We start from the raw sequence: 27,565 nt of genomic DNA, 5'->3' as shown, positions 1-27,565 counted from the left end.
GTGTCCCCAAGTCAGCCGCTGCTGAAACTGACCAGTGGCTGACTACAGGAAGCCCCTGCCTCGGGCTTCCTGGAATCAGCCGCTGATCAGTTTCAGCAGCAGCTGACTTGGGGATGTCTGGGGTTCTTAAGTTGAATCTGTATGTAAGTCAGAACTGGCGTCCAGATTCAGCCGCTGTTGAAACTGATCAGTTTCAGCAGCGGCTGAATCTGGACGCCAGTTCCGACTTACATACAGAATCAACTTAAGAACAAACCTGCAGTCCCTATCTTGTACGTAACCTGGGGACTGCCTGTAGTCATGAAATTCCATAACAAAATGTAACTGAGGCTAACATTTGTGCAACATTCAATACATTTGTATCATTTTGCAATGATTTACTGAGGGCATTAATTCTTTTAAGTAAACAGTTCTACAAAATAGTAAAAACAGCAATATCATACTTTTCAAACTTTTCTGCTAAGGATTTTGCTTCAGTGTTTGCATGTGGTTTTTCAGAATTTGATGTTTAATAAGGTTCTCTTTATAATATCATAGCTCATTTTCAAAGCCAAAAAACAGCATTTGAATGAACAGACCACCTGGTGTCACAAATTCTTTTGACTGTCAAATGTTTTTAATTTACTTGCTCCGAGCATGATATTAGCATACTCCAGCAATGTGAGGCAACAGGAAAAAAAAACTTGTTTTGAACGATGTCAAAAAAATGTGTAGCTCCTTCACAAGATGCGGCTGCAGTGTTGCAGATTAAATTTAAGGAATGGCTGGAACATAGTATGAACAAAGCAGAGGGATTTGCATTGTTCACTCTTGCCTGTAGACATGAATATTTTCCTGCCATATTTGTGGCATTATGAAAGCTCCGCCTACAACAATTTTTGATGTCCAAACCTAAATTTGCAATGATTTCCAAAACTGTTGTCTCTAGACATTCAGAAGTGTGGGATTTTAGTGAGACAAAACAAAGAAATTGCTCTACAGCTTCACCATTGCCAGCCACATAGCTTAAAATTAACGTTAATTGATCTACATGACTGACATCTGGTGTTGAATTCACTATTATGAAATAGTACTTGATATCCTTCAGTTTCAGTGAATTGGTTTCTGAGCTGCTCTGCAATTATAGTAATGAATTTATTGTAGATTTGGTGCATTAAGAAGTTGTTCTTTCCTGAGCCACAATACTGCTAATTTTTCAAATGTTCATTGAGAAAATTGTCAAATTCACTAAGATATTCAAGGCAGGTTAAAAAAATTACCTTTTTGATTTGACCCTGACAACTCCTCATGTCCTCTTGGAGGTAGTCCAAAAGAAGACTGCAGTTTCACTGTGGCAATAACATGTCTTGGCACTTTCCTCCAATAAGAACACTCTTTCTCAAACTGAGCTGATAACTCAGAATCAAACTTAGACATAGCATTAATATGAGCTGTGGAAGTTTCATCATCAGCAATATCTCTTGCAACATTTCTCCAATTAGCGTGTCTATCGACAAATGTTTGTTTTCCTTTTACAAACATAACAATAGACTGCCTTGACAGTTTCTTAAAAAAAAATCAAACAATTTCTCATTACTGTGGTCCCATTTTTCTTCATCTTCAGAAAATGGGACTCAAGAAGACTTATAAATTGCTTTCGTCCTCCAACATCGTACTTTTTTTCTCAAATTTTGCATATTATCTCTGTTATTCAGTTTATTTACAAGAAATATTCTGTCATATTCAATTAAATAGATTTGGACTATAATGCAGAGTCTTTAGGGTAGGTTTCTTCCCTTACTTGGACAAACTTACTAATATTTTGTAGTTCCATTGCCACTTCAGAGTCCACTTGTTCAACTATTGTAGTTGTGGTTTCCCCACAGCTTGGCAAGTGATCAGATAACTGAGATGTTTCCTTGCCTATACTTTTTGATGAATATCCTCTATTCAATACTTCAAGATTTTTAAAATAAGATGACAAACTATCTTTTTGCTAAGCTTTGTTTTCTTATGTCGCCTCCATTTTTTGTGTTTTTGACTGCCAGACTCATAATATCACTTCATTATTACTAAAAAATGACCTTGATATTTAGGCAAATTAAAAATGTCTGAAAGAGCATGAGTGTATCTATGGACGAGCTGTGATGTGGACCACCTATTCCCCAAATAGGCTTAACACCAGTGGCACTGGAACGTTTTTAATAGTAGGGTGCTGAAAGCCAGCCTCTGTGTCTCCTAGGAACAGGTCCAGACCTGGGTGTTGGCCACAGGTACAGGAACTAAGTTCAGGCGGGGCTGCTGACAGAATAGCCAGGCCCCTGGGCAAGGTGTGTGAGGTGACAGGTTTGCCCCCCCCAAAAGGGTGGGGCCTCAGGTGGTAGGGGCAGAGCTGAGGGCCCAGCTCAGTAGCAGACACACCCTAGTGGGCTGAAGAAGACTGACAGAGGAGATACTAAGATCTCCCTGGCCATGGAGGACAGCTTCTAGCGCCTCAGTAGCCCTGTGCTCTGGCCCAGAGAAGTGGGCAGAGACCCACATGTGCTCCACCTGAAGATTAGGGGGAAGGCACAGTTCCATTGGTCACCTGAGTATTCCCACCACTCTCGCCCAGGGGCAGCAGCCACTCACCAGGTGGCAGCCATCAGCAGCACAAAATTACAAGGGCTGCTGTAGGACTCAGGAGGGGGCAGCACAGCCGGAGAGAAGCAACGCTTTCCCACTTCAAAGTGCAGCTTTTTCCTGTCAGCTGTGCAGCTTGCGGGCTCTACATCACCCAGCTGCTCTCCTGTCCTGTTGCGGGCAGCTACTACTCACCATGTGGTGGCCAGCAGCACAGACTTGGGCTGGAAGGCTTCAGAGGAGCACTGGGTAGTCACACAGCCCGTGGCCAGAGAGAAGCATCACTTTCCTGCTTCAAAGCACGGCTTTTCTCTTTCCGGTTGTGTGGCTGCCCCATTCTCTTCTGAAGCCTTCCAGCCCGTGTTTTCACGGCTCACTGCCTCCTGCCAGCTCTCCTGAGGCTGCAGCCTGCTGGTGAGCCTCCCTGCTCCCCACCCTCCAAATCCTCTCTGCAGAGGAACTGGCCCTCCCGCAAAGCAGCTGGCCCCTGCATGCAGCATGCCAGACCTAGTATTGGACTACCCGGCCTTGGGGGGGGGGGTCCCCCATGGTAGGACTTGGTATGTTTTATTGTAGATCCGCCCTTGCTGCTTACCTTAGTGCTGTGCTTTTGCAAAGCACAATGTTTGACTTTCAGAAATTCAGTCTATTTCCCCTAAACTTTTAAGAAGGTAAGGATGATACTGCACTCGTAGAGTAAATAAGACAGATGGAAGGAACCTGCATGAGCTTGACAGCAGTGAGGCTAAAGCATTTAAATGCCACCTACCGATGGGCATACCTGTCTCTGAATCTCCCCCTATGATTCTTCAACCCAAGGAAGCAGGAGAAAATTTTAAAATGCACCATTATTTTGACCAAACATCTGTCTCTTGGTTCTCCCATACTGTTACATTGAGCCCTTTGATAGAAACAACCATTCTCTGAGGACGTTTACTAAGACATCCCCTCAGCAGCTACATCTTTTGTTAAATCACGCAAGCTCTCCTATAAAGTCTCCCTCTGTGCAATCTTTTCCATCATGCATAAAAGCAGTTAGGTAAGGTTTGTTTTGGGTATATAGACTTCCATGTCCTGTTGTTTCAGAAGAATCAGCTTGCACATTTAAGGTGACAACGCTGAAATCAATTGGAGCAGTCCTGCTACCCTGATGTTGTAACAAGTTTTTATCTCACGATGAGAGAGGTTAGGGTTGTTTGGAGGTAGAGGGGTGTGGGTTGTTTGGAATTTTTACTTTTGTTTTTTCAAGTTATTTGTTGCCCTATGTGATGTTAATTTACCAAATCATCTTCTAATTGATCACATAAAACAAATAAGCAACATTTTTCAGGAGTAAGGGTGTGGAAGTCTGTCATTAAATATATTACAAATAAAGCATTAAAGGTTAATTTTCAACTTTTTAAAGTTTTTTTTCCATTTCCTGCATATTTGAGGCACATTTTGCCAGAAAGTACATCTAGAGATTTTTGCACTGTTAAACATATCCTTTATTTATTATACAGACCTGGATCATATGATGGCTGTTCTGTCACTTCTGTTTAAGAGAGTAGTCTGTCCCTCAAGAGTGAAGATAAATGTCATAACAGCTCAACCATCATGTGAGCCATGATGTACAGCAATGCTAATTTATCCCCTGCTGGCTGGAAGTTCTGTTAGAACTATTTATTTTCTCCTCGCCACCATGCACCTAGAGAGTGATTAAATGCACATGTGCAGAGTACCTTAAATGCACATGTGCAGAGTACCTGTCTATCTTGCTTTATAAAAGGCATTTTTATTTCCCCAGTGTGTTACCATCTCAACACATTTATTGAATCTAACTTAACTTTTGATCTAAATGAAGACTAGCGAAAAGAAAAGTCTGAAGTGTTTAAGCAGCAGAAATAAATCCTGGATCAGTTACAGCTTTTTAAACTGTAATAATTAAATATTTTTTGACTTTTTCTGTGTCCCACATTTGATCCTGAGCAAGTTAAACAGGTTCAAGATTTTGGCCTGTTTGTGAGCTATTTGGCGCAGCCTTCTTGACTGTTTAGAAAATACCTTCCTCATCATGAGTGGTCTAGTAACCCAAAATTAATCTCATATGCAAAGGTCTCCCAGATAAACTTTCTTGAATTATTACTAATCATCATTAAATACACCACAAACCTCCCAAATATGTGCTCTTGGGGGGCGGGGGGAAACCAGTGGAGGGTTCCTTGGATATTTTTCGTTGTAAGTTTTATTTGTTTAACACACTGATGTACCACAGTGGTGAGCGTAAGCTGTCTGGAGAGTTGAATGGACATGGGTGACATGACAAATGTGAATTCAGAAGGAACAGGTCAGGATGGGTAATAAACAGCATTACTTGTTACTCTCAATCAAATATTCCTGGTGTTCATATCCTTAACTACTGTAATCAAAATAAGGAGAACACTGTAAATACAAGTGATTGAGATACTGTGCTGTAGTACTTGTTAATTATTGCCACACATAGCAGAGACCTCAAAAATGAATAGGGAATGCAATGTGTAGTATTTATGCATCCACTATAGGGATCAATTCTCTTCTCCTTCATTATTTCCAGCGTTCCAATCCCCATGCTGCCTACCCCAACCCTGGACCAAGCACATCGCAGCCACAGAGCAGCATGGGATATTCAACTACCTCCCAGCAGCCTCCACAGTACTCCCATCAGACACACCGGTACTGAGCTGCACCTGAATAATGTCAATGCACTGTTGCTAATGCTGTAGGACTGGTCATGCAGCTGTCTGCCTGGAGCCTGGCTTGGGCCACAAGAATGTACTGTACAACCACACCTTCAAAATGTCTGATAGCCAAGTTCCACCACTTTTCACAGAATGGAGTAGTGGCTCCCAAATTGTACCTGTTTTGGGGTTAGACTTGAAAAGAAAGTGCTAGCACAGTTTGTGTTGTGGATATGCTACTTCCATAGTTTACTTGACATGGTTCAGACTGACCAATGCATTTTTTTCCGTGACAGTCTGTAGCAGTTGAAGCTGTGAAATGTGCTAGGGGCAAGCATTTTTTTTTATTGTATGTGGTGAATTCTCTTGATGTAACAACATTATCTGACCAATAGTACACAAAATCCTTTAACTGGTACTTGAAGCATACAGTATATGTTAACATGGCAAAAAACAAAATAACCATGACTCTAATTGAGATAATTTTGATATACATTTATTTTTAGTGACTTTTGTGTGTTGGTTCATTTTCCACATTGATCAATGTTTTATGATCAACAAAATTGCTACAATAAGATTTTTTAAGAAAATGAAAACATTTGCATTTTTCCAGCAGATTACAAGCCTCCCAAAGATTAATTTCCAGCATATAAGTTTGTTTTTGTTTTTAAATCTATGACTTGACTGGTATTAAAGCTGCTATTCGATAGTAAAATAAGTTTGTTGTCATTGATATAAACATGTTTGGTTCAGCAAACAAACTAAAATGATTGTCATAGACAGTGTTTTATTTTTCCTATTAGTGTTGCTGATTTGTGAGCATGCTTTGGGATTAAAAAAGCATGAATGATATTTCTTAAAGTGTGGCATCCATTCAGATATTTTGTCATGATTTTTGAGAGGTGGATTGGTGTAGTGGATTTTAAATTTTGTTCAGCTAATTATTTTTAAAATATTTTTGCACGTTATTAGGGATGCCCTTATTACAGAAAAGGATAAGGTGTTAGGAGAACCTTAGAATTTGAGGAAAAACTATAACATACAATGTACTGTATCAAACTATTTTACATGAATGACGCAAGTATTCTGAATAAAAAAACTGAACATTGTTAAAACAAGGTGTTATGTAATAAATTTATTTTTCATAAATCTGCATATGAATTTTGCTTGTATTCCTTTTTAGCAACAGACATTGAATTCTTTAATGCAGTAACATCCATATAGGTACTGTCTGAATAAACTAGTTTCTTAATTTAACAGTAATTTCTATTGCAAGTAGGAAGGATTCTCTTACCTGCTTTGTGTCATCTAGTGTTGCAAGAACTACATTTTCCCTCTTTCTGATTACCCTTTTATAACACTGCACAGATAATCAGCTATGCTGTACTGACTTACAAAATAGTAATTACATTCTATGGGTTATGCGACTGACCTAATACACAGAATCTAGCCATGCTAGAATTTATAAAACCACATCTAGGGTTTTCTAAATCATTTGTCATGTTGGTACCTAATCCCACAATACTATTTCCTGGGACAAGCATACCCTGCTGCCTACACAATTTTTTTTTTCTACAGGTGAAAGGGTTCAGTTTCATTACAATGTCAGGCTATCACTGAATTACAAGAAAACTTAGTACAGGCTGAACCTTCGAAATCTGGGATTCTCTGGTCCAGCAACATCCATGGTCTGCAATGGCCATGGGTGTTGCTGGACCCAAGAGTCCCATAGGTGGGAGCAGGAGCCAGCCAGGAGAACATGGGAGCTGAGGGGTCCTGCCTGGGCCAGGTGGTGGTTGAGGAGCACTGGCTGCAGCTGGGGAATCCCAGTATCAGGGTGGCCAGGCAGTAGCTGGGGCATCCCCACCCCGACTGGGTATCCCCTAATGTCAGCTGGGTCAGGTGGCAGCAGGGGAGTCCTGTCCAGGGAACCCCTGGCTTCAGCAGAGCCAGCTGATTGGGGAGCCTTAGCCCCAGCCAGGCAACCCCTGAGCTGCAGTGCGGCTGGTGGCAGTGGGGTGTATTAGCCAGGGAACCCTGGGGAATCCCCAGCAGCAGTGGGGCTGCCAGCAGCAGCTGGGCACCCCCAGACGGGAAACCCAAGAGACCCCCCCCCCCCAGCAGCAGCAAGGCCTGGGTGGTCAGGCAGCCCAGGCTGAGGACCCTGCTACAGCAGCCTCAGCAGCCAAGTGATCCCAGCAAGGAAACCTGGGGGACCCTGGCAGCAGCTAGTAGGCAGCATGGCAGGGAGCCTCGGCCAGACCAGTGTTAGCAGGGCCACTGCTAGAGTAGGGAGGGCCAGGGAGAGGAGCCCAGGAGTTGGACAGCCAGCAGTGGCCATTGACCTCCCTAGGACCAGTAAACGCCTTGGTTTGGGACAGTTCAGGTCCCAAAGATGCCAGACTGAGGAGGTCCAACCTATATCTGGGTCAGTTTGATGTTATTCCTAAGAGTTGACTTCATGGAAATTTCATATAGGTTTGTCATCTTATTCTAGAAATTATTCTTCCTTTAAAATCATGCTGAAAATGGACTATAAGCTTATAGCACTATTCACCAGTTTAAATATACTGTTTGCACTTTAACCTTGGTAGGGGAGAGTGGGTATATACTCTATGGCAAGGTAACAACACTATCATAGCAGAGACAGTGTTATGTCTGAGTGTAGCATGTATGGCAAGGAGCAACTAGTATGCCCCTTTTTAAAGAAGCTGTCAGCATGAAGGAAGTGGAGAGACTAATCTGTTGTCAGAAGGAAGATTGGACTCCAAAGATACACACACTCTCCTCATTTGGGAAATGAAAAACCAAAGTAACGTACTACTCTAGAGCCAGAGCAATGTCCTATCCTGCAAAAGATCAGAGTTCAGGTCACGGTCAACTCTCTCTCTCTTCTTGGATGGGTCTGAGACACCTCCAGGGACAACCCATTTAGTTCCCAGGATAGGAAAGTGGTTGTTTTTTCATGACTTCTCTGCCTCACTGAAAAATAGTATTGACAGACTTCACAGGTGCCTACATTCAGCTCTCCTCAGCAGGATTAATAGTTGATCAAATGGGGGTTTTGAGGGTTACTGTGAAAAGTGAAGCCAAATTGCGAGACTGACAGCGGAAGGGCCAATGTGCCTTCTAACCTCCATGTATAAATGAAGACACTTGTGGTTTTCTATGGTATTTGAACTTCTGGAACTACATTCAACTTTTTCTTTCCTGAGAAAATGTTTAATGGCAAATGTGTATGTGATCTCTGCATTATCTATTTAAATCATGTGGAAGAGCACTTACTTGCCCCAGGTCCCTTAGCAACACGTAAATAGGAGTCCCCTACATCTCACAAGAACTCTGTGACCACTTTGCAGAAGAAGTCAATTTTCCCACTCCCTGCTACAGAAAGTGCAGAACTCCACTGAGGAGTTAAAAATAGTAGCACTATGTTCTCTGTGAGCCTGCCTTGCCCTCTACCTGTATATTTTATAGAAGAGTAAGTATAAAGATGAATAGCTCAATTGTGCTCTTACTGGAGAGAGAAGTTATGTGAAAGCTGCTCTTGTGGAAAAGCCGTGAAGGGTTTGGCCCCTATTGTTTCACAAAAGTCTGTTAAACAAATTGCTGTTACCCAGTGGTATCTAAGAGCTTAGTGTGATATAAAAAAATCTTAGATGAACAGCACTTGACACTTTCACCCCATCTATGCACCTTTTCAGCTCTCCCGAGGTCCAAGCACAAATTGCAGATATCAGAGAGAATAAAGACCCTGTCAGAAACTATTCTGAGCGTGGTTCTACTTGGACTGCCATGTGTATGCCAGGGAAAAGATCCACATGTTGCCCATAGCATTTCGAGTTTGTGCCAACCATGTGACACTTAGTGACTTGAATGGGAATCATGTGACTAAGACTTCGACTTTTGAAAACAGGTCACTAAGGCTAAATTTTGTATTTGGATGCCCAAGCAAGGTTGCTAGTGTCACCAGTGGGAAGGCTGTGCATCAAAGAATGAAGTTCATCTGAGTGCAGAAAGCTAGCATGAGATCTCTCCGCTATTTACATCCCACGCAAAATGAAACTTACTATGTGTCCAGACCTTGTTCTGGCCCTGGGCACGGGTTTCTTTCTCTTCACAAGACCAAAAAAATGTAATCAGAATAAAATGTTGCAGCTTAGAACTTAAAGTTGTTTTCACCTTTTACAATGTATATATGGCACCAGCATCTTTTCCTATATATTTGTTACAAACATCTTTACAAACTAGCAGTTTTAAATTATAAGTGTGTGTGAGTTTAAAACCTCATGGGGTGTGCTGTGGATTTGAGATCAGAGTTTCCTTTTTTGAAGAGCAGCATGTGTCTCTGAATAATGTGAGGTCAGAAACCATTCTATATTCAGAACCTGGTGGCTGATTAGCAACTACTTTTCTTTGTCAGATCTCAGCAAGCCTCTGCCACATCAGTAATTCTGCTTGAGTGATGATGCTGTCATTTACAATCATGCGCTTTTCCAGTTCACAAGGAAGCATACACATTGTTGATCAGCTCAGATGACAGGAAGAGGAAAACCACCTAAAATGAAGAGATGCTACTCAACCGACCAGGTGAGTCTGCTGCCACTGTTGTGGTGGCCATGAAGGAAATTGTTTTTAACACTGCATGAGTCAGGTATCATACAAACCTATTTGCAAAGTAAACTGTTCCATCCTGCTTTGAAAAGTTCAATAATCAGATCATTAAAGATCCAGAGTACTCGTGAGGGTGGACACAGATCTAAGCCGAGATGAGAGAGAGGCAAATGTTTGTAGCACATATGCCTGGGACACAATCATCTGTCTCACCACACCCTGAATACTTGCTGAGTGGAGAAGACGTGTTTGCATTCCTCTAGGGGCTTATTGTGCTTTTGTCCTAGGGATTTTGAAGAGTACAACACTGCAAATGTATAGTACAGGGAAATGAAAGGAGGTTACTAGGCACCTCCTCTGAATCACTTCAGGGATTACTTGGTGGAATATACTCACAGTCACTGGCTGGACGTAATGCCATTGTTTGTTTATACCAGGCATGTCCAAAGTCCGGCCCGCGGGCCAAATGCGGCCCGCGGTCGGATTTAATACGGCCCCCCGCTTCTCCCGGCTCCCCGGTGCTTTTTTTAACTAGCGCGCTCAGCGCGCCGCTTCGGGCCGCCGCCGCCGCGGTCCCAAACCCTGCCCCTGCACTCCGCTTTGGGGCTGAGAGTGCAGGGACAGCCCCCGCTTCCTCCCACTCTCCTGGCTCCCCGGCGCTCCTCTGACTGGCGCCGCTTCCGGCCGTGCCGCCGCCGTCCATGGCGGCCGCTGCGGTCCTAAAGTCCACCATGTAGGGCACGTCCGCAGCCCTGCTCCCCCGCTTGGCTACGGGTTCGCCCTGCCCCCGGGCCGCCGTGAGGCCAGCGTGCCCTGCGCTCTCCGCCCCGCCTCTGACCCTGCAGGCCCTCTACCTTGGGGCTGAGAGTGCAGGGACGGACTCCGCAGCTGCTGAGATCAGGGACTGCCTTTGAACCAGACCTAGCCTATGTACTGCAGTCCAGATCTCAGTGTCACCCTTCACATTAGTGTAGGCAAGTTTTTTTTTTTCAATTGAGATGAATACATTGTAAAATCTGTTAATGTCAGTTGGTCTAAATCAGTTATAAATATATTTGGACACAACATGTATAGTTGGTGTTATGTCGTTTGCCGTTTGCAATAAACTTTGCATAAAATAGTTAATTTGCATTTAATTTTAATGGTTCAAAGAATGTCAGGCAAAATGGTCGGCCCTCACGCATGTTCACTTCATCAAATCTGGCCCTCTTTGAAAAAAGTTTGGACACCCCTGGTTTATACCTATGGAGGTATACCTTTGACTATTAGATCACAGATCTATGTATGGTCTTTACACTGTGTGAGCTCAGTGCATGACCCTAATAGTTTGCAAAGTGTAATTTCATTCCCCAAAACTAATGAAGAAAATATATTCTGAAACCAGACTTGAAAAATCTCCCAATGTTGTTCCTAGCCAGAAAAGGTACTGGTAACAGTGCTATAATGCATTGTGAAAAGCTACTCTAAAAAAAAATTCCCATTATAAAGATCAAGCACTCTTTCTATACTTAGCCTGTTTTTTTCTGAGTGGTTTACTAATAGTTATGGTAGCATCTGGGCTCAGGTTGCAGACCGTATGAAGTCAGGCTGTGTAGGTATAGGAAAAGTCTCTTTTGCTTGATAAAACAATCAACTCTCCAGTGCCACTGATTGGGGAAAGGGGAGGAGAAATGGATGATAAGCAAAGAGCATTTATGCAGCACTTTCTGACATAGCTCTCTGGGAAATTCCTGATAAACTAAACCCAGCACTGCTTCTCTTACCAGGGACACAGGTCAGGGACACTTGCCCTAAGGTAGAGTCAGAAGAAGTGAACAAAAATGCACAAAGTGGATGAATTTTTCAAAAGTTTGATGCATAGTTTTCACTTTATAGACTAACACCTACAAGAGACTTGTTTTAATGAAGCTACACAGGAAGAGCAATTTGGACTTTACCTCACCGATCTTAGGCTTCAAGCTCTGTCATGCAACTATGGAGAGTTTGCAATATCAGTGATTCACAATCAAGTACTCTTTGGGTATGTCTACACTACCCTCCTAATTCGAAATAGGAGGGTAATGTAGGCATACCGCAATTGCAAATGAAGCCCAGGATTTGAATTTCCCGGGCTTCATTTGCATAAAGCCGGCCGGCGCCATTTTTAAATGCCGGCAGTTCGAACCCCGTGCCGCGCGGCTACACGCGGCACGGAGTAGCTAGGCTTCCTAATCCAAACTAGCTGTACTCCTCATTCCGGCCGGCTTTATGCAAATGAAGCCCGGGAAATTCAAATCCTGGGCTTCATTTGCAATTGCGGTATGCCTACATTACCCTCCTATTTCGAATTAGGAGGGTAGTGTAGACATACCCTTTGGAATTAGGCAACCGAACTATAAACAAAATAAAACAAAAATCAGACTCACAAGCAAAACAATGCAAAAGTAAAAATAGTCAGAGAATTGTTGATATCTGAACAGGTGTTATCAACCAGAAAATGGCAGGGATAAAACTATTGCAGAAGGAATTCAGAGAAATTAGAGAACAAAAGATCATTAAGTAGAAAAATCACTGGACTGGAAATGGTCTTGAACCAAATCTGTTTTGGGTATGATTCCATTTCATGTAGTCAGAGGAGTCCCTAATGACTGTGTTGGCAATTCAGGAGTATGTGAGCCTGGAGTTTCCAGGAGCTCCAGTTCCATGGTTGATGTTTAAATGAGAGGTGGGTGGGCCAGGATTGCATTGGGCACAGCAGAGAGGCCGTTCTCTTGGTCCATGATTAAGACAGGAACAGTGCAAAGATGCAGAGAAAAGTGACCAATGGGATGGGAATCCAGGAAGGTTGAAGCCCCTGTCCTTGAGTTCTAGAAACCACCTACATTTTCATAACAGTTAGTCTCTTATCAGGGGAACTCTCTTGTGCAGGGTGGCTCAGAGCAGTATTCAGTCATTCTTGCTGAATGTGCATGTGAGAAGACTTGGAAAGTGAGGCACTTTGGCTGCAGTAGCTCCAGACACACAGATGATACGAAGCTCTACATGTCATGTCCTTTGCCACAGAGAGAAAGGGACCCTGGTGTTTGCAGTATCCAGCCAAAACCGCAGTTTGGATGCAAGAGTGTTGGCTGAAGCAACACCTGAACACATACTGAGATGGTGCTGCTAGCCACCCCTTCCTTGCCCAAGGGCGTGGTGAGTGTCTCAGCTCACCAGTTTCTAGGTGCAATTCAAAGTGCTTATTTGGTTCAATGAAGCCTTGTACCGTTTGGGTCCCATCAGTCTTAGAGGCCCCCTCTCTATGAAATATGCAGGCAGTTGAGTTTGTCGGGATACTCTGGCTAATTAGCCCAAGGTTTGAACTACTGAGGACTGGATACAAGACATCCTCAATGACATGGAGGAGAGAATGGGGGTAAAGCAATCCTAGACTCTGGAATTTGCATCCCCTGCTGCTCCAGCATCGCTGGAACATACATCCACCCCAGGCAAGTTGCACATTATCTAGTCACATCAGGCTTTGCTTGAGTGCGTATGAGGAACTGATTTGTGGCTGGGAATTTTTAGTTTAAAAGCAGATGAAAAGAATTCATTTAGCGTCTGTTTTTTTCAGTATCCCTTCTTCTATTGTAAAATGTTTGTATGTGCGTGTCCTCCGAAGTTAGCTAAATAATAGAAATAATAAATAGTATGAGATGAATCTATGATCTTTAACATTCTCGTCTTCCTTCTCATTTCTCTTTTGTGTCTCGCTCCCCCTTTTGTTTTACTTGTACTATTCTCAGTCCTCTGCCCTATTATGTATCTGGGATGGACATTGTGTGTGGCTGCCAGACTCTCACCTCCCACAACAAGTCTTCTATTCTCAGCTCACCCATTGTCAGAGACCCTGTGGCGGTCAGAGGAAATGCTACAAAGACACACTGACACGTATCCCATGAAAATGTATGTAAACATCACATGCTGGGAGAAACACAAGCCACCAACTGACCCCAATGGTCCCACATGAGGCAGTGGCCAGCTTCAAGAAGCGCCTTGCCCTCAAAGCTGAAAATAGAGAAAGAAGGAAAAAGGAAGAACTTTCTCCCAGCAGGCAGCTGGCCTACCACAAAAGGTCTGTACCTACTGCAGGTGGAGCGGAAGTTCCAATATTGGATTCTGAAGTCACCTTGACCCACACATAAATATGTGGTAGAGATCATCTTCAGATTGAGGGATCGCCAATGATGATCTACTCTCATTGCACCAGCTACTGGGTCAATCAAATCCTACTGAGGAGGATAGAGAGGATCATCAACTCTGACAAGTCAAGTGTAAAAATATAATTTGGCAGGCCAGAAAAGAATTTGAAAAGCTCTTAACAAAAGATGCACAAACTATGAGCAATTTGTAATGTACATTAGAGGTAGGACCTTTGCTAATCAATTTGTCAGTCCACTGGCTGAAAGGGGTGCTTAAAGAGCACTCAAATAAGACAGAGAACCTAAATGAATTCTTTGCATCTGCTTACAATGCAGGGGAAGTGAAGGAGATTCCAACACCCGAGCGTTCTTTATAGGTGACCACTCAGTGGAATTGTTCAACATTAAGGTGTCGATAGAGGAAGTTGGGACAAACTGATAAATAATCAAGTCCCCAGGATCAAGTTCTGAAAGAGCTCTGATATGAGACTGGAGAACTACTAACTGTGGCCTGTAATCTATTGCTTAAATCAGCCTCTGTACCAGATGACTGGTGAATAGCTAATGTGACAGCAATTATTTTAAAAAGGCTGCAGAGGCAAGTCTGGCAATTACAGAACAGTAAGGTTAACTCAATACCAGGCAACTTGGTTGAAACTGTAGCAAACAATAAAATGCAAACACACAAATGAACATGCTATGTTGGGAGAAGAGTCAACACAGTTTCTGTAAAGGTAAAATCAGGCTCCACCAATGTACTAGAATTTTTTGAGGGGGTGAACAAACATATATGGTGTGATGGACCAGGCTGGGTCTGGGCACAGCTGAGGGTGTCCACTCAGGGCGAATTGCTCAAACTGGAGACCTGCCCCAATAGGCCACAAACCAGTCACACCAAGCACTTCAGCTGCCAATCTGGCCAGCTAGAAGCCTCACGAGCAAAACCCCTCTGACACCCCAGTTCTTCCTGTGCCCCAATCAGCCCCGGGCCTAACATAGATGAGGGGTTTTAGAACCCAATCTCACCGACCCCAAATGGGTTCTTCTGGTCCCAAGCAACCAGCCACAGTTCTCAGTCAATTTACACTCTGGATCTTACCCACAAGACCACACTGAGCCAATCCTGATGGGACCCAAACAGTACAAGGCTTCATTGAACCAAATAAGCACCTTGAATTGCACCTAGAATCTAAAATCTAAAGGTTTATTAATAAAAGAAAGAAAAGCATGAGAGTACGGTTGTTAAGGAGAATACATTACATGCATCAAATCACCCAGTTCTCAATGTAGGCTTTTAGCAGAGAAGTTATAACTGCTATCTTAAAAGGTCTCTGGTGTACATCCTATGTCAGGACGGGTCCACAATTCTTCCCAGCTCGTTGTTCCCTGCAAGGCTGCATCTGGGATCAGGAGCTGAACTCAAGAAAAAATGGAGTCTGCCAGATGGCATTTTATATCCATCTCTGGTCTCTTCCGAGCTGGAACGGGTTACGTGGCCCAGCGACCTATCCTTGTGTCCCAAGCCAGCAACCATTAATCTGGCTGGTCTGCAGGCATCCAGATTCATTCCCCAGGTGTGTCTTTGGCATTTGGAGATCTATTGTCCCTGGAGCCTCGCTAATTAGCATAGCCATTGAATGAACATTCCTGGCACATTGCTCTGCCTCAGACAGAGAATTTTCCAGCATTAACACAGAGTACGTATTTATAACTCCACATACAGATATTATACAAGTACATGAAGAGCATCTACAGAATCAGTAGAACACAAGCTTTCACGTGACACCTCACATGGCCCCCTTTGTACAGACTTTTGGGGCAAACACCCTCCCCCCCATAGGTGCAACAATGATCTTTAGACTCCAATAACATGACATAAGGGGATTCCAGTGGATCTAGTGTGCATGGAATATCAGAAAGCTTTTGACTAGGTCCCTCACCATAGGCAGTTAAGCAAGGGAGGGTATTTTCAAGGGTAAGTAAATGGAAACAAAAGGTAGAAATAAATGGTCAGTTTTCACAATGGAGAGGGGTATACTGTGGGACATACCCTCCCCTTCTCCTCTCCTCCCCCCCCTCCCCCAGCATCTGCACTGGGACCAGTGCTGTTCAACATACTCATAAATTATCTGGAAAAGGTGGTAAACAGTGAAGTGGCAAAATTTGGACACAATACAAAATTACTCAGCATAGTGAAGTTTAATGCATATTGCAAAAATTTACAAAGGGATCTCACAAAACTGGGCAGTAAAAGGGCAGATGGAATTAACATTTGTAAATGCAAAGTAATGCACATTGGAGAACATAATCCCAATTACACGTACAAAACATGAGCAAAGCAAACCAAAGCCTCTTCCCCCTCCAGCTGGCTGGCTCAGCCAGGCATGGTGGGTTACTTGCCCCACCCAGGATCTCTCTCATGCAGCTGCTGCATTGCACCAAGCCATGACCACAAGCAGACATTGTGAGAAGCAGCTAGTCCTGTCCCTCGCAGTCCCCACCTGGGCCTGGCTGCCAGGGACAGGGATTCAGTGGGCCAGGGAGCAGACACAGCGGGTAAAGGAAGCCCCTTTTTCTCCCACCCTGGCAGGCCAAGCAAAAATCTGGGGGGAGGCACTTGACCCCACATGCCCTCCATACGTTGCCTATGGTGGACACCTGTTGAGTCGCATGTTCCCAGGAACTGGCACCTGAAGGCAAAACACCACATGTTCAGTGTAATGTCCTGTGCAGTTCCCTACTGACTCTCAAGCAAGACTTTGGGGCAGGCCAAGAAGAGAAGAGGTTTGTTCGTGTGGGGATGGGACATGAGGAGAGTGAGCAGCCTGCGTGTGCTGCAGAGATACAGTCAATAAAGCTCGTTCTTAGAAATCACACTACTAAGGCTCAGTTTTGTTTTAAGGAGCTCGCCTGAAATCACAAGGCACAAACATGCAAGCTCCCTTGTTCCTGAGTTACCACTGCTCCAAATGGGCCATACAAAGGGAAATTAAGCAGCTGCATTCAAGAATGTGAATTTCCCTGTAAAACTTAAGAAACAACTGAAACTTCAGCTCAGTTCCCCCCGTCACAATTACATTTGTTCCCAACAGTAAACATAAAAAGCATATTTTGCATGTGAGAAGGACCCCTAGTGTCATGACACATTTTAGCTCCATTCAAAGGACAAGTTGCATGGCACAGAAAAGAAGCTGCTATGCAAAAATGGTCTGAAAATCTGTCATCAGCTTTTAACTTAGAAAGCTCACACAGAGAATCTCATGACTAATGAATATTTTAGACAATTGCACTCCAGAGATGGTTGCTGCACTGCTGTGCTGTCTTTGCTAGCTGTAGGAAAGCAGCCTGGATAACCAAACACTTGATACATAGTATCTGACACCAGGAAATATGCCTCAGGATGAAATGTCTTTAACAGAGGGAGGTTAATGTGTTCGTGATTTATCTCATTTTGGTAATATTCTGTTTGTAATGCAGTAATCCCATGAGCTGCATTTAACATTATTCAGTAAAGAAGAGCTAAAAGAGCTGCTCATGCCACTGAAAGACTCAAAACTGGCGGAGAGAATCTATAAATGAGGCAAACAGGAACATCAGAAAGAACTCATTCCTTCAAAGGATGATAAACATGTTGAATCTCTTAGTGGGGCAGGCATTAAAATAGAGCCTTTTTAGGAAAGAATTATGCCACCAGAGATGCTGCAATATTATTGTAAACTTCACCTTTGGGACCATTCCCGGAGAACATTATAGCATAATAATAAAATAAGAATATTTTAAAATGGGAAATAGGAAGGTTTGGTTGAGAGCAGCCAGAATGAGTAGGCATGATTAGGCCCAATGGCTTTTCTGTGTGCTTGATTTGGAAATACTTTAAGCATTCACTTGCGGTCAGAATGCTTATTTAATTTGCGTAAGCAACTGCACAGGCAACTTTGAAATTACAGCGAGTTGAACATTCAGCTGGCCAGTTGCATCTGCAGTTACTTGATTTGAATGCAACATTCCAGTAATTGCAGTGACACAATTGCAGGTTTGAAAGGGCCCCGCATGGCTTTCTGTCCTAAGAAGTTCTTTACCTTATTTCAAACCAAACCAAACTCTTCTGTTATTGACGACCTTTGTTCAAAACATGGCGGCTTACCATAGTAGGACTGCTTGCCAAGTTCTGTCATATTTCCTTTGCTAAAATAAGGACTTATATGCAGGGGAAAGACATTGGACTCAGATCCTCAGCCAGTGTAAACTGGAGTATTATTACTCGACATTTTCATCATGGTAGTGCCCAGAGACCTAACGATCGAGATGAGGGTCCTGTACAACCCTGGGCTAGGGCTGGTACAAATATGCAGTAAATAACAGTGCCTGGCGTGGAGGCCTGTTGAGCTCAATGGAACTGTACCACTTGAAACCCATCATGTCCTGTCTTATGGCAGGTTTCCTCAGGCTAGATAAATTAGCAGTTCTTAGCTAATGTATTTCAAATGCATTTCCAATTCCATGAAGAAGCTTGTTCACTAGCGCTGAGAGGACTATTAATAAAGGTGCAGCAGTAGGGCCCATGGAAACGAAACGCTAGACGTACTTCCTGTAAGTAGAGCTCGCTCGCTGCTCCTCTTCTGAACCACCCCCAGCAGGTTTATCAGGCAGGGAGTGGAGACTCCCTGGATTTAAGCTCCCTGAGACTTGAGTGAGCCAGCCTTTACTCTGTGTAGATCAGCTCCATGCCAGGCGAGCACAGCCAGCCAATGCGTTCAGGTCACAGAAGGTGCAGTTCCTGAATAAACGGCACTGATCTGTTTGCTAGTGGCCCAATCCCAAGCACCTAGAAATCATTTCAAAGCCTCCCTCTGGAGTCCGTAGGCTTTGGAGCAGGGCTGGCTCTGGGATTTAGTCCGGAAATGTGAGAATTTTATTGAATTTGTTTGGGTCAGTTTCCTGCAGCAGTTTCCTGCAGTTTCCTTGGCCCAAAATCACTGTGGATCTCTCAAGGATACTCGTTCCTTCAAAAGATGGCACCTGAGTGTCCATCTGACCCTTCGTTCTTGGGCCCCCTTCTCTCTCTCCTCCCATAAATGACCCCACTATTTCCCTCACAGAAGGCCTGATCCGACTCCCACTGAAGTCTTTCCACTGATTTTAGGGGAGTTGAATCAGGCCCAAGGGCTGCTGTAATCTCTGGGAAACATGCAGTCTCTTCTAAGGCACCAGAATTGCTCTGTAATCACAGTACGCAAAGGTGCTGGAGCTTGAGATGTGCTCCACCAGCCCACAGTGGAGCAGAGAATTGCTTTAGGATGTGCCTAGCTCAGCAAATGAACCGGCAAAATGCTGCTGGGCTGATGTCCCCTGCACAGTACAGTAGACTTCTGATAATCCGGAACCTATGGGACCTACGTGGTGCCAGATTATCAAATATGCTGGACTATCAGGAGGTACTATAAGATGGTTATATATATATATACTGTATACATTATATACTGTATACAATATACTGTAATGTTTTAGTTTTTTTAAGCCTTTTTTACCCTTTTTGCTCAGTTCAGATGCTGCCGCGGTTACCTTGTAACTCATTTTTTGCCGAAGCTCACTCACTAGGCTCTTGCTATTTTGATGCCGGACTATCAGGAGTGCCGGACTATTGGATGCCGGACTATTGGAGTTTTACTGTATTTAGTTTTGTGTGTTTGTCTAAAGTACCTCTTTAGACATTAAGGTGTCCATCACTGTAGTACCTGGGTGCATTTTACATTTATAACAGCAAATATTTTCCCCAAAACAAAAAGTCTGGTGTTTTGCACAGGGCAATATACATGATATGGAGCCATCTTTCTGCTTAAGACCGGGTGTGGGCCCTGAAGATTTGCTTATATCCACTGCTCCTGATGTATCCTGTGAAGCAGTGAAACTGAACGTGAGGCAATATGAATGACATGAGGAAAATGGGAAGTCTCTCTTCAGCTCTCAGTAAGCCAACCTTTATAAATATTTAGGGTAATAAAACTGTTAATGCAGCATGATTAATAGTTGTGGTTTCCTCAGCAACCAGAACTCTGTGCACTGCTTATGTCTAAGATGTGCAGTTACTGAATACGCAGTTTGGTTTATGCCCCCATATGCAGCTGTACAATGTGGCTGAGTGAGAGTTGCTATGGGAGTCAGAGGTTAGATTTTGCTTTGTTAGACTGGTGTGAATGTGACTCCCTTGGCAGCATAATTTACCATGCTATCACTCTGTTGCCTTGCCTGCTATAAACTTCCTCTGCTCCAGCTTCCCTACTCCCCTTTTGTCTGTTCAAAGTGCTTCATTAACTTTTCCTTTTGCACCAATGGCAGCTCTTCTTCCCCTCCCCTGCTCCTTCTCCCCCAGATTCCTGGCTTCCCTTCACTTTCCAGTTTCATGTTCCTTATTTTCATCTTTAGGAGTGACATTTTAGCCCTAGCAATGTCATTGGCAAACCTCCCATTGACTTCAGCAAAAACAGGATGTCACTCTTAGGCCAGGTCCATATTACAGAGGAAAGTTGGCTTAAGGTATGCAATTCCAGCTACATAAAAAATGTAGCTGGAGTCAACGTACCTTAATCCGAGCTTCAGCTCCATCCGCTCATAGTGGGAGGTCAATGTGAGAAATGCTCCCATAGACTTCCTTTACTCCTTGCGAGGAGTAGGCGTTCCAGCATCGATGGGGGTGCCTCAGTGTTTGATTAAGTGGCCCTTTACTCGACCCACTAAATCGAACTCTGAAAGATCCACCGCTACAGCACTGATCTTGTGGGAAGTGAAGGTGTGGTTTTAGTCTTTACATAGCATGACCTTCCCTTTTCTCAGTCCTCATTTTCTGGGTTGCTCCCCTCATACCTTATATTTTGATTAGTCCTGTCTTTTAGCCCTAGTCTACATTAGGGAGTTATTTCGAAATAACTCTCCTTATTTTGAAATAACAAGCAGAGCGTCCACACTACCGAAATAAGCAAGGGTCTGATTATTTTGAAATAACTCCTGTTTTCAATGAGGAATAATGCTTATTTTGAAATAGTTATTTCAAAATAGCGATAGTGCGGCTGCTTCACTGCTGCTATTTGAAATAACTACTCCCCAGAGTCATTTAAAGTAACTAATTTGAGGTACCATGTCCACATTAAGGGAGCCTGCCTCGGACTAATTTTGAGGCTTCCCTGTAGTGTGGACATGCTATTTTGAAAGTTATTTTGGGAGTTGTTATTTCAAAACTAGCCAATTAGCCCATCATAAGACAGGATTTTCAGGTCTCTCCTCCATGTCAGTCTTCTCTCCTGAGCCTCCGATCTCTCGCTCCGTTTCTCTCTCTCTCTCTCCTACTCCTCCTACCTCCCCCCCCCCCCCCTCAGCTCTCCTCCCTCTCTTGCCTCTCACTCGGGGGACCACAAAGTCCAAATGGCCTTTTGGGCTCCACACTCCCCGTGCTGCATGGGGAGCATGGAGCCCAAACAGCTGCTTGCTCCACTTGGTCCCATGCAGCGGCACAGCTGAGCAGCGCAGAAGTCAGCCGAGCGCCATGGCGGGAGGCGAAGGGGGGCGGGGCAATGACATTCATGGCCAAGAGGTGGGGCCTGGAGCTGCTGTCACACTGCATGTCATCGCCCCACCTTCCCTTCCCCTCCCGCCGTGGCGCTCGTCTGACTTCTGTGCTGCTCAGCCGGGCTGCCACGGGGGAGCAAGCAGCCGTTTGGGCCTCACGCTCCCCATGCAGCATGGGCCACTCAGAGGGAACAGCCAGCATTTCAGGCAACAGCGCTGTCAGCCGACAGTCAGGGCAGTGAGTGGTGTGTGTGTGTGTGTGTGTGTGTGTGTGTGTGTGTGTGTGTGTGTTATACACCCGAGACTTCAACTGCTGAGACTGGGGTCCCTTGCAGCGGGCAACCTGGAGGAGGTTGACGGGCGCCCCAATTCTACCAACCGATGGTCAGGGCAGTGAGTGGGGGGTGTGTGTGCTATACACCCAAGACTTCAACTGCTGAGACCGGGGTCCCTTGCAGCGGGCAACCTGGAGGAGGTTGACGGGCGCCCCAATAAGTTTACAGGGAGAGCTTATTACACCTCAGATTTTAGCTGCTAGAATCCGTGATTCCTTCACAGTGGGCAGCCTGGGGGAGGCTGAGAAGTGCCCCAACGGACCTGTCACCTGGGAGTGACACAAATCCAAACGCCCAAGCTCTCCCTATACCTGTCCCTTATGACAGGCTGAAGTTCTTTTAAATTGTGCTTGGTTCTGTTACAGCAACTGAAGGAGTCAGGTTAAAACTTAAACAGCTACAGGTTTATTAAAGAAGCTTATAAATCATATGGTTACAATGGCTATTGCTCTATTTCTTAACTGCTAGAAAAATATAGATCTTAAAAGTGGTTATAAAGAAGATAAAGATAGAAAATAGAAATAATGGTACCAAGTAACAGCTTAATCTTTCTATGTGTACACTTAAGACAGAGGACCACATCCAGGTACAATTTTTACCCCCTTCTGTGCCTCTCGACTCCATCATGTCAGGCCAGGGCCGGTCCCTCAATTCCTAGGAAAGACGAAAATACGAGGTGGGCGTCCCCATAGAACCTCGGGAGGTCAAACACCTAACCCGACCAGCAGGTAGAGGGTAGACTGACACTCAAAGTGACTGTGCTGCTGGACCTATCTTTATACCCATGGGGTCACGTATTTCTCTTTCTTATCTGTGATGCCAAATAGTGCTGGTCTGTCTTTTGTGAGACCAGTTCTTACAAGGGAGTTGTGAACTTAATTTACACTTGTAAGAGAGATAACTAAATTGGAAGTACTGGGCATTCTTTTCTCAGTGGGAAATTCCTCTCCCAGGGACTGTGTGTTCGTATCAACATGGGTGCCAGCCGGGTACTTCTTGCAGGCTCGAGGCCAGCTTATTGCCTTAATCACTCTCTCCTCATATCTATGTTTTCAGCTTCTCAGGATCAGATGAGCCAGCATAGACTATGCTGATTTTATTGCTCCTTCTCTGCCCTGTATGCTTCAGGAACCTCAGAGAGGCAAATAAGATGGATGATATGGGGTGGGGGGTCTGTCTGGCTACAAGCGCCCCCCAGAGGGAACAGCCAGCATTTCGGCATTACAGACTCTCAGACACTGGGCTACTATATATATGATAACTTATTTTAAAATAGTTTTCTAGTGTAGACATGCCCTTACATACCAATGGCCCCATCCTCTCTCTCTGCTTTATGCCTTCTTTCACTCCGCCTGCTTCATGTGAAACAGCACCCTTCATCTGGGAATTAAGCAGCCTCTCTCTCTTCTTTATGTTAGAGCTGAGCTAATAATTTGCAACAAAATTATTTATCCACTGTATTTCCCCATTATTTCTTTTGGAAAATTCTGCTGCCATAGATGGGAATATTTTCCTGTTTATTATTCAGAATTATTTGTGAGTATCTTCAGCAAATAATTTTTGTTGCACTCTAGCTGCAAGTTATTGGATTCAATGCTGGAATTACTGGGTGAAATGGTATGGCTTGTGTTATGCAGGGCAGGCTAGATCAGGGGTTCTTAATCAGGGGAATGTGTACCCCGCGGGGACACAGAGGTTTTCTAGGTGGCACATCAGCTCATCTTGATGTTTACCTAGTTTTACAACAGGCCACATAAAAAGCATTAGTGAAGTCAGTGAAAACTAACATTTCATCCAGACAATGACTTGTTTATACTACTCTATATACTATACCCTAAACTATAAGTATAAAATAATATTAATATTCAAATTTTATTACTTTATAATTATAATACAAGATTTACCCAACCTTGCTCAGGTCCTTAATTCAATGAATTTTATTTTTCTTCTTGTAAATTATTGCTCTAGGGTGGGGCTGGAGATGAGGGGTTCAGGATGCAGGCTGCCCCAGGAGAGAGAACCATCCCAGCCCTCTCTCACTGCAGCAGCTTGGGGCCAGGTGAGATGAGCCTCGCAATGGCTGCTGCAGGTCCAGTGGGCACAGCACAGGGAGGGGTGCATGTCTTTTAGCTGGCACCCCTAAAAGACCTGGGGCAGGACCAGGTTCATCTGCCCCTTGTGCTCCCCAGACATAGAATCATAGAATCATAGAATAATAGGACTGGAAGGGACCTCGAGAGGTCATCGAGTCCAGCCCCCCGCCCTCAAGGCAGGATCAAGCTCCGTCTACACCATCCCTGACAGATGTCTATCTAACCTGTTCTTAAATATCTCCAGAGAGGGAGATTCCACCACCTCCCTTGGCAATTTATTCCAATATTTGACCACCCTGACAGTTAGGAATTTTTTCCTAATGTCCAATCTAAACCTCCCCTGCTGCACTTTAAGCCCATTACTCCTTGTCCTGTCCTCAGAAAACAAGAGGAACAAATTTTCGCCTTCCTCCTTGTGACACCCTTTTAGATATTTGAAAACCGCTATCATGTCCCCCCTTAATCTTCTTTTTTCCAAACTAAACAAGCCCAGTTCATGAAGCCTGGCTTCATAGGTCATGTTCTCTAGACCTTTAATCATTCTTGTCGCTCTTCTCTGTACCCTTTCCAATTTCTCCACATCTTTCTTGAAATGTGGCGCCCAGAACTGGACACAGTACTCCAGCTGAGGCCTAACTAGTGCAGAGTAGAGCGGCAGAATGACTTCACGAGTTTTGCTTACAACACACCTGTTGATACAACCTAGAATCATATTTGCTTTTTTTGCAACAGCATCACACTGTTGACTCATATTCAACTTGTGGTCCACTATGACCCCTAGATCCCTTTCCGCCATGCTCCTTCCTAGACAGTCGCTTCCCATCTTGTATGTATGGAACTGATTGTTCCTTCCTAAGTGGAGCACTTTGCATTTCTCTTTATTAAACCTCATCCTGTTTACCTCTGACCATTTCTCTAACTTGCTAAGGTCATTTTGAATTATGTCCCTATCCTCCAAAGAAGTCGCAACCCCACCCAGTTTGGTATCATCTGCAAACTTAATAAGAGTACTCTCTATCCCAATATCTACATCATTGATGAAGATATTGAATAGTACGGGTCCCAAAACAGACCCTTGAGGAACTCCACTTGTTATCCCTTTCCAGCAGGATTTAGAACCGTTAACAACAACTCTCTGACTACGGTTATCCAGCCAATTATGCACCCACCTTATCGTGGCCCTATCTAAGTTATATTTGCCTAGTTTATCAATAAGAATATCATGCGAGACCGTATCAAATGCCTTACTAAAGTCTAGGTATATGACATCCACCGCTTCTCCCTTATCCACAAGGCTCGTTATCTTATCAAAGAAAGCTATCAGATTAGTTTGGCATGACTTGTTCTTCACAAACCCATGCTGGCTATTCCCTATCACTTTATTACTTTCCAAGTGTTTGCATACGATTTCCTTAATTACCTGCTCCATTATCTTCCCTGGGACAGACGTTAAACTGACCGGTCTATAATTTCCTGGGTTGTTCTTATTCCCCTTTTTATAGATGGGCACAATATTTGCCCTTTTCCAGTCTTCTGGAATCTCCCCTGTCTGCCATGATTTTTCAAAGATCATAGCTAAAGGCTCAGATACCTCCTCTATCAGCTCCTTGAGTATCCTGGGATGCATTTCATCAGGACCTGGTGACTTGCTGACATCTAACTTTCCTAAGTGATTTTTAACTTGTTCTTTGTGTATCCTATCTTCTAAACTTACCCTCTCTCTGCTTGTATTCACTAAGTTAGGCACACCTCCAGACTTCTCGGTGAAGACCGAAACAAAGAAGTCATTGAGCATCTCCGCCATTTCCAAGTTCCCTGTTACTGCTTCTCCCTCCTCGCTAAGCAGTGGGCCTACCCTGTCCTTGGTCTTCCTCTTGCTTTTAATGTATTTATAAAAGGTCTTCTTGTTTCCCTTTATGCCTGTAGCTAGTTTGATCTCATTTTGTGCCTTTGCCTTTCTAATCTTGCCCCTGCATTCCCGTGTTGCTTGCCTATATTCATCCTTTGTTTGTTGTCCTAGTTTCCATTTTTTATATGACTCCTTTTTTATTTTGAGATCATGCAAGATCTCCTTGTTAAGCCAAGCTGGTCTTTTGCCATATTTTCTATCTTTCCTACACAGCGGAATTGTTTGCTTTTGGGCCCTTAACAACGTCCCTTTGAAATACTTCCAACTCTCCTCAGTTGTTTTTCCCTTCAGTCTTGCTTCCCATGGGACCTTACCTACAAGTTCTCTGAGCTTATCAAAATCTGCCTTCCTGAAATCCATAACCTCAATTGTGCTGGTCTCCCTTCTGCCTTTCCTTAAGATCATGAACTCTATTATTTCGTGATCACTGTCCCCTATACTGTCTTCCACTTTCCAAATTACTTCTAGCATTACTCCTAGAATTACTCTCTTTTTGTCCTGTAACTTAAATGTGATCTGAAATTTATTGATGTTTTATGATAGCAGAAAACAAATTAACTGGGTCTGTTTAAATTTCCCCAGAAAGGCCAAGGAAAACATGCTACTGTGAACAGTGGGATTTTATTGATCTGAATAGGAAGTCTTCAGGTTTCTTTGCAGATGAGGAATTCATGGTTTGAAAAATAACATCATACATTTTTTCCTTTTGTTTCTAGAGGCAAATGTGCCTGCATACTCAGATATTTGGCATGCTTAGAAAAGAAGGATGCTATTGTCTGGTTAACTTTTTTGCAAGCTTAAATCCAGCAAGCCATCTGCAATATCTTATGAAGCCACTAGAGGGAGACTGGTAAGAGTTTTTAAATAAATATATTTCAACAGCTTTATCTTTTTTTTAATTGAAGTTTTAGGAAGTTTACCCCTTGAATTTAATACAGAACAGGAGGTAGTTGAGACACATTCATATTTATGGAAGCTTACTATTTTCATGGTGATATGTCACTGGGGAAGCGAAGTGCTTTCAGCAGCTTGTGAACTCTGAACACAATTGACTTCAGAGTCAGTAAAGCACATAATGATTTACACTAATGTTATTTATTATTTGTGTTGTAGAAGCACCTAAAGATCCCAATCTGTAGAGAATGCAGATATATGCACCAACTGATATTTTTCATTCAGATTGTCTAACATTTCCTAAAAAGCTCACTTAAAAATCAGATAGTGATAGAGATGTAGCCGTGTTAGTCTGGTGTAGCTGAAACAAAATACATAGTCCTGTATTTTGTTAAAAATCAGATGTCAGTGAAGAATTTTAAGTACAAGGCATACGAATTATATACATCATATCTGACTTTGGTCATTCAACATACACAGATGTGTTGATACAGAACTGTTCTAATTAGCTATGTATTAAAAAACAGTCACACCATAACCAAAACAAGTCAGCTATCTCCCAGGACAAGTTTAGAATAAGGTAAGAATTTTATGAATTTAACACAGTGCATCTGAGGAAAAGTGGAGCAGTTCAAATATGAGTTTTAATTTTACCACATGAGCTTATTTTGTTGGTACACATGATGATTCACAATATAAACCC

At 43.5% G+C, this 27,565-nt stretch overlaps 1 protein-coding gene and 1 long non-coding RNA gene across 8 annotated transcripts in view; both read left to right on the top strand.

Moving 5' to 3' along the window:
- The window catches only part of CDK8 (cyclin dependent kinase 8), a 180,476-nt gene extending 174,026 nt beyond the window's left edge, over positions 1 to 6,450 (top strand). For all 7 annotated transcript variants that reach the window (XM_075919243.1, XM_006138901.4, XM_006138900.4 and 4 more), the window contains one exon: positions 5,174 to 6,450. In XM_075919243.1, the coding sequence (XP_075775358.1) occupies positions 5,174 to 5,299 (126 nt within the window). In that variant the 3' untranslated portion in view covers positions 5,300 to 6,450. The remainder of the gene's footprint in view (positions 1 to 5,173) is intronic.
- A 3,154-nt stretch (positions 6,451 to 9,604) lies between these two features.
- Positions 9,605 to 27,565, top strand: part of LOC142827147 (uncharacterized) — a 36,962-nt gene continuing 19,001 nt past the window's right edge. Inside the window, exons 1-2 of the long non-coding RNA XR_012901605.1 lie at positions 9,605 to 9,887; positions 19,875 to 20,038. This is a non-coding gene — a long non-coding RNA (uncharacterized LOC142827147). The remainder of the gene's footprint in view (positions 9,888 to 19,874; positions 20,039 to 27,565) is intronic.

Source organism: Pelodiscus sinensis, chromosome 1, assembly GCF_049634645.1.
Source record: "Pelodiscus sinensis isolate JC-2024 chromosome 1, ASM4963464v1, whole genome shotgun sequence".
Taxonomy (NCBI): domain Eukaryota; kingdom Metazoa; phylum Chordata; order Testudines; family Trionychidae; genus Pelodiscus; species Pelodiscus sinensis.
This window is presented reverse-complemented; position numbering and strand designations above follow the sequence as displayed.